Here is a 6643-nt window from a genome sequence, read left to right as displayed (position 1 = left end):
CAGGAGCCGCTTAACGCTTTCCCCGCCATTGACGAGTTATCTCGTCTTTTAGAAGACAACAACACTTTCCTGCCAAAACGAGTTTTTGCGGCTTTTCGTGTTTTCACTGTTATACACTAGGGGGCGCTATTACACATCTTCTGAACGAGTACAAAACCTCCCGAACAAAAACACGTGTACTAGGGATGGGCGATACCTCTTATTTTATTTTCGATCCGATACCGATATTTTCAAGCCCAGTATCGTCGATATCGATACCGATACCGATACTTCTAAACTAAACTGATCTATACTCACTTAATATTAGCTTTTAAAGCCATGTTTTTTTTTACATTTCATATGCCTTTTTTGTTTACACTTTTAGAAATAAAATATACTGTGTGCATTGAATTTATTTAATACACGAGTTTCACAATTTGAGTTGAATTACTGAAATAAATGAACTTTTCCACGACATTCTAATTTATTGAGATGCACCTGTATGTTTAACTGTCAACTTGAGGTTTGAATCTGTGGCGGAAGGAAGTAGTTCCGCACAAAAGAGGGTTTTATTAGGCACTCTGTTGTTTCTTGTTTAATTACACACATGTTCCGTCGAACTGTTGTATAAACGCAATATCACTCAAGTACGAGAGCGATACCGGCTCTATATCAGCGGCTGTGATTGCCTCTAGTTAGACTATATCTAACCAGAGGTCATAACCATTACTATAGAACCACGTTGAAGGTCAGCAACACACTGTTGTTCTAAATGGAAAAACCCAATAGCCTCTACAGTCTAAGTATACATAACTAGTGCCAGTGTGTTAGCCGGAGCTCTAAAACATTTTAGTTCGTTACTAACCTGTGTGCAGATTTGCAGTGTTATAGACTTAACACAATTAATTAGAGTCAATCATCTCAGAGTAAGTCAGAATAAATTCAAATGTAACAATATTATCAGTCAGGTAAATATGTATTATGCCAATTACATAGCCAATTCAAAGATATCAAATCAATATAAGACATCAAATTCTCAAAGATGAATCTAAGAGTAAGATGCATACCTGACTTTAGAAAGATACATAACATAGAGTGTGTGGACACACTCTAGGTTACAGGCTTCTGACTACAGAATCGCCCTGACCAAGGCAAACATTCTCCAAAAATGGAGACAGGAACTAGCAATTTGAATTTGCATTGATCAAGTCGAGTTAACACCTTTTGGGGCACTGGGAAATGACACACCCTCTACAGTAATCAACTTATCTCTAAACCCTTAAAGTCAAAAATATAGATGGCACTACGTTTCCTCTTCCCATTTTTAACCCATCCCTTTTTTTTCACACCCAACTTTGTTTGTGCTGCTGGCTATGTCGATCTACACTGGCGTAACCCTAAGCTTTCTGGGCAAGCGGTTCAGAGACTGGCGCTTCTCCTGGTCCTACATACTGGGATGGGTGGCCATGCTCATGACCTTCTTTGCTGGTGATAGAAAGCCTCATAGACGGCTATTTAAAGTTTTGTGTATTTTTGTGACTTTAGAGCCCCCTTCAGTTAAGCGAGTGGAATACACTGTTGTAATTACAGTGGATAGTGTACACGTGCATTTGTTGCTGCCGCATTTTTTTGTTGGAATTTGGTACCTGCTCACCAAACGTAAAAAAAAAAAAAAAAACCTTTGCCTTATTAGAAGTCAGTGTACCAGATTCTGAAACTGATATTGCAAGGTAGAAAATGGATACAGTTGCTTTAAGGATTGCATTGACTCACATAAGTTCAAATGGTAGAACATAATAAAGGGATTTTTTATGGAGTGTTAAAAGTTATGAAATATGTAACTGTTTTGAATTAATTTCACCTTTGGTTTTGCAGCCTCTTTGTAACTGTTCATAAGCATTTTTTGTCGCCATGGGGCCATGAGGAGACTTGCAGTTTCACAAGAGCACAAATACATAGTCAGCAAGTATGACACATCCTGTATTTAAAACACTGTGTAGGCTATATTCAGTCTTATCTGGGCTTTAGTTTTATCAGCTTTTTCAAATATTAATTTCCACAAAATATCTTTGCTTTCCCTCTGTTTATTAGAAATGGTCCTTCCTCATCTGAACAATTCTTTAAATAAAACTTTTTACCAAGTGAGGTGCAAAAACCTTCTGTAGAAAAGTTCACTTCCTTTTTTTTCTGAAGAATGCCAATTACTCTTGAAAACTATAAAAAACAGAATTCCCCCCAAATCGTTAAAAACAGATATCAATGAAGAAAATCTGAACACATATTATTTTCTTGAACTTTTTAACTTCTCTCAACAATTCTTTAAATTCTTTATTTTAGGCAAACAAGCACAGCTCCTATCTATTTGTATGGGAAAAGGCTGCCATTTCCAAAGCTGTTTGACAAGATTATGATTAAATAATTTATTTCAAACCAGAAAATAATTTGTCAATAATGGTATAGTATATTAAAATTCTTATTTGGCTCTGGCTTTGTCTTGTAAATATATGATGTATTTTTAATGGAAACTGTGGAGGACACAATGCATGCAGCAAAGAAACATTTTCATCCTATCAATCTCATCGTAAAAATGTCCTTGTAAAAAGTTATTTTAAACTACAGTAACACACTCAATATCTGCAGTCTTTGGAATGGAGCTTTCTTCCCCATTGCCTTGCTGTGAAAGACTTTGGCCTTCCTCCATAAGCGCTCTATGAAAAATCCCAGACAGGCTTTGGTTGCAGCGTCGACTAACATCCAGTCCCATGCTTAAATACAGAACCGGATTAATGCAGCTGTTGAAATAGGCTAAGTTTGAAGACATACTCCATCCCACTTTTACTGCCACGTTGTCTTCATTCACCAACTTGACCAGCCCTAGAAATTGGTATGGAGCCCAACATAAGAAAAAGGCACAGACCAATACAGCAAGAATCCGAAGAGGCCTCGATTTTCCACAGAGTCGCGTTCTGCGTATCCCAACAGCAGCTAGTATGTAACAGATAAGAATGACCAGGAAAGGCAACAAGAATCCACAGATGAAATGAATGCAGTAGTAGACATACTTTGCTGAATTGTCTCCTGATTCTGCTGCTTTGTGCTGCAAACAAAATTATAAGGTCTGTCATTCAAAATGATGACACACATAAACATTTACTAAATAAAATCATGTATATACATGATTATTTATATATTTGTGCAGTCATTCTGACCTCCAGCGAGCATTGGCTCAAGTTGTTCTTGCCAAGGTAGACTTGTCGGTAAACAAAGTAAGGTGAACTAAAGATCACCGCCACAATCCAAACTCCCACACTGACCACTCGAGCAGCACATAATGTCCGTCGTTCTCTGGTGAACACTGGACACCAGACGCAGAGCGCTCGATCCCCACTGATGACAGCCAGAAGAAAAACACTGCAGAACATGTTGGCATACTTGAAGAAACCATTGAACTTGCAGAGAAAAACTCCAAAAGGCCAATGGCTAAAGAAAAGACTTGAGATGAGTGATATGACTCGTGTCAGGCAGAAGATCAGGTCCGCTACGGCTAGATTGACCAGTCATACGTTAGTGACATTGCGCTTCATGAGGAAGCCGGCCACCCAGATGACCACAGAGTTCCCGGTGGTGCCGAGGAGAACAATGACGTTGAGGAAGGCAATACTAACCTTATTCATAATGGCCTCAATGTCCGCTGTAGTGTTTGAGAGCTCAGAGTGGGTGTGGAGGAGAAGAGTTATATTGGAGCTCATTCTACAATCAAGAGAGATAAATCGATGAATGTTATTTCAGTTTAAAAAAACAAATCTGTCTTGATGTCAATTTCTAAGCTAACTTGAAAGATTAATTCACCGTGGGTTCTCTCAAAAATTTCTTGAATGTTGAAAGAGATAAAAATGTTCATCATTTTGCAAGAAGATGCAACCACAATGTGTATCAGATGGCAGAAAATCCTGTTGTGCTCAAACTGTTTAAGAACACTTCTTATGTCAGATGTGTATTCAAATCATAGATACTTACAAGCATTTATTGCACTGACTGCATTGCAAAGCAATAGCAAAACCTATACAGAATTGTAGATGTAGATGTTCTTACCTGTACAAATCAGCGTTTTCCCAAAACAGACTAAACCATCAGGGAACAACACTGGATGATCCTTTGTGAATGAGTCATCAGCTGTGTTTGACTATTATAAGGTCATTTTGCTATGCTGATAAATAAATCAGTTGCTCGTTCACTGACATGACTTGCAGTTGCTCTCTTCTCCCCTTTTCGGTAATGGATCTGGTCATTCATTAATGTCTTCACTGCAGACAAAGAGGAGAAAGGCAGGAAGAGGGAGGTGACATGCACAAAAATGCAGATCTTTGCTTGTTTGCATAAACACAAATGATGTAAGTGAAGTGTGGTTTTGGCAAATTCATATATTATTCATGTATTTATATTGTATGTTCAAGTTACAAAAATTCACAACCAAAATGTAACAACAAGTTAGACTCTGGAAGAGTCTTGTGATTTACGGGGCCTGTGGAGGTACAGTCTGCCAGTTATTATTTGACATGAAACTATTTTTGTGAAACAAACAAAGCATGTTTTATAAATACAATTAATTTGACCAAAGTCAAAGTTAAAAAGCTAATGTTCAGGTAAACATTTCATAAAAATAGTCTTTTAAAGAAAATGTAGACAACAGCTATGTAAAGATTATTTTAATTAGTCCACAATTAAAATATCTTAATGTATGTAAATATTATAAATTAGTCTACTCACATTTTTACTACCAGCTTCAGAATGTAACATATCAGTATACAATATGCAACTGTAATAAGTATGTTTGTAAAAGTGATAAATAAATATAGCAGTTATGTTTTGTAGGTCTACCTACCAATTCTGTATGATTCCTATACAGAACACGATTGAAGTCTTTTGAGCTCATCTTAATAACTTGTAATATAAATTTCTGGTAACTGAATCATTCATTTAATCAACTGTTCCTTATGCACTATTCACAATTAAAGTTGTTTAATAGAGGTTTACTTTTAAGACAGCTTTTTATGACATAGCCTATTTGGAAGGCAACTCATTCAAAACTGCAGAGGAATCATATTCAAATCACTTGACTACTTGCAAAATAAAAATAAACAACTAGAATTGCACAATGGCACAAACACAGACAGGAGTGAAAACAAAATTGTAACGGTGCTACTAATATGGTAAAATTAATTTAACAATAACAATTACCAACTTGAATGGCACAAACTCAGACAGGAGTGAAAACAATAACCCCGTGTTGTGCTACGCGTACGCGGGTGTAATAAATATAAATATAACTTCATAATATATAAAGTATATTTTACTATGATACAGCAAATGTATAGACATTTAACTGAATAGCACAAAGTAAAGTAACTGTGGTACCACATAATATTATGGCTCAGTAATAACAGGGCAATACTATGGTAATATCTGCATTATTACTTAGGAAATGACATGGTAATAACGGAAATTGCATGTAATTTCCTAGGTAATAATGTAGATATTACCATGGTATCTGTATGAATTGGAATAATTACAGTCATCATTACTCAAAGCTTATATAGATGACAATTACATCTATATATAAAGTTTATTTGCAAAAACAGATAACTCCGTTTTTTTAAATGTTCAAAAATCATGTTTTTTATGTAATCATGTTTTTATTGTGTTACTTAGCTGTAATTATTAGTTATTTTTTAAGCTAATCAAAATAACCCAACTAAAGTTTGATTGAGATTAATTGGAATGCACAATGAAAAAACATGATTTCAGAGAATTGTTAAAAATTTAGTTATCTGTTTTTGCAAATAAACTCTTCATATGTATTGAAATACAATTAATATACTAATATGCAGTGCTACATAGGCCTAGGTAAAAGAGGGATAAAATTCAAAAAATTTGTCGATGAGCATAAAAAGCTTCAGATTTACAGTGTAATGTCTATTTATTCAAATAATGTTTTACTATGGCATGCGTTAAATACATATTACATGCAATAAAGGTAATAAAAAACAACAATGCCATTCATTTGTAAGGCTGTGTGACAGGGCCAGACGGTCGGCCATTTTAAACTGCCATTACTCAGCCTGCCAGCATGCTAGCATAAAAACTGTTAACATGCAATCAAGGAATTTCAGTCACTTTTTTAGACATGTTTTGGATTTAAAAGATTTTCATTATTTTCTAGGATGTTTTACCGTGACAGGGCCTGGCCCTTTAGCTCGTCCTCCTCAAAAAAAACATACAAAAACAAGCTTAAAATCATACAGTTCAATGACAGAACTCACCCTTGATCAGTGTCAGCTTCACCTCAGTCAAATTATGTCACTTCCTTTGAGTCATACCTTTAAAGGCGCATTACACACATTTTATGTTGAGTTTTATGTAAACGTGACAGGACTGACCGAAAACATGGGGACAGTTGTAAAATAGTATTTATTTGTAGAATTTATGTATAATTTCATGTTTTTAATCAGATGATGTGAATGATAACAACTTAAACTTGTAATTGATGGAGTTTTTTTTCTAAACAGTTTTTAGCATAACAAAACTATGAAAGCTGTAGGTCCAATTTGGCTGAGGACAAGGACAAGAACAGCATTTGTAATTTTCAAAAGTGTTTTTAATAAAT

General features: G+C 35.4%; 1 protein-coding gene and 1 pseudogene across 1 annotated transcript in view; one reads left to right on the top strand and one right to left on the bottom strand.

The window, feature by feature from the left end:
* Positions 1-1865, top strand: part of LOC107693270 (lens fiber membrane intrinsic protein-like) — a 6495-nt gene extending 4630 nt beyond the window's left edge. Inside the window, exons 4-5 of the mRNA XM_016492576.1 lie at positions 1333-1467; positions 1855-1865. Of these exons, the coding sequence (XP_016348062.1) occupies positions 1333-1467; positions 1855-1865 (146 nt within the window). The remainder of the gene's footprint in view (positions 1-1332; positions 1468-1854) is intronic.
* Positions 1866-2587: 722 nt separating this feature from the next.
* Positions 2588-4143, bottom strand: LOC107693269 (C3a anaphylatoxin chemotactic receptor-like; annotated as a pseudogene).
* Positions 4144-6643: the final 2500 nt, after the last annotated feature.

Source organism: Sinocyclocheilus anshuiensis, unplaced genomic scaffold (assembly GCF_001515605.1).
Source record: "Sinocyclocheilus anshuiensis isolate Anshui unplaced genomic scaffold, SAMN03320099.WGS_v1.1 scaffold566, whole genome shotgun sequence".
In the NCBI taxonomy this organism is placed as follows: Eukaryota; Metazoa; Chordata; class Actinopteri; order Cypriniformes; family Cyprinidae; genus Sinocyclocheilus; species Sinocyclocheilus anshuiensis.
Note: the sequence above shows the minus strand (reverse complement) of the source record. Positions and strands in the feature narration are given on the sequence as shown.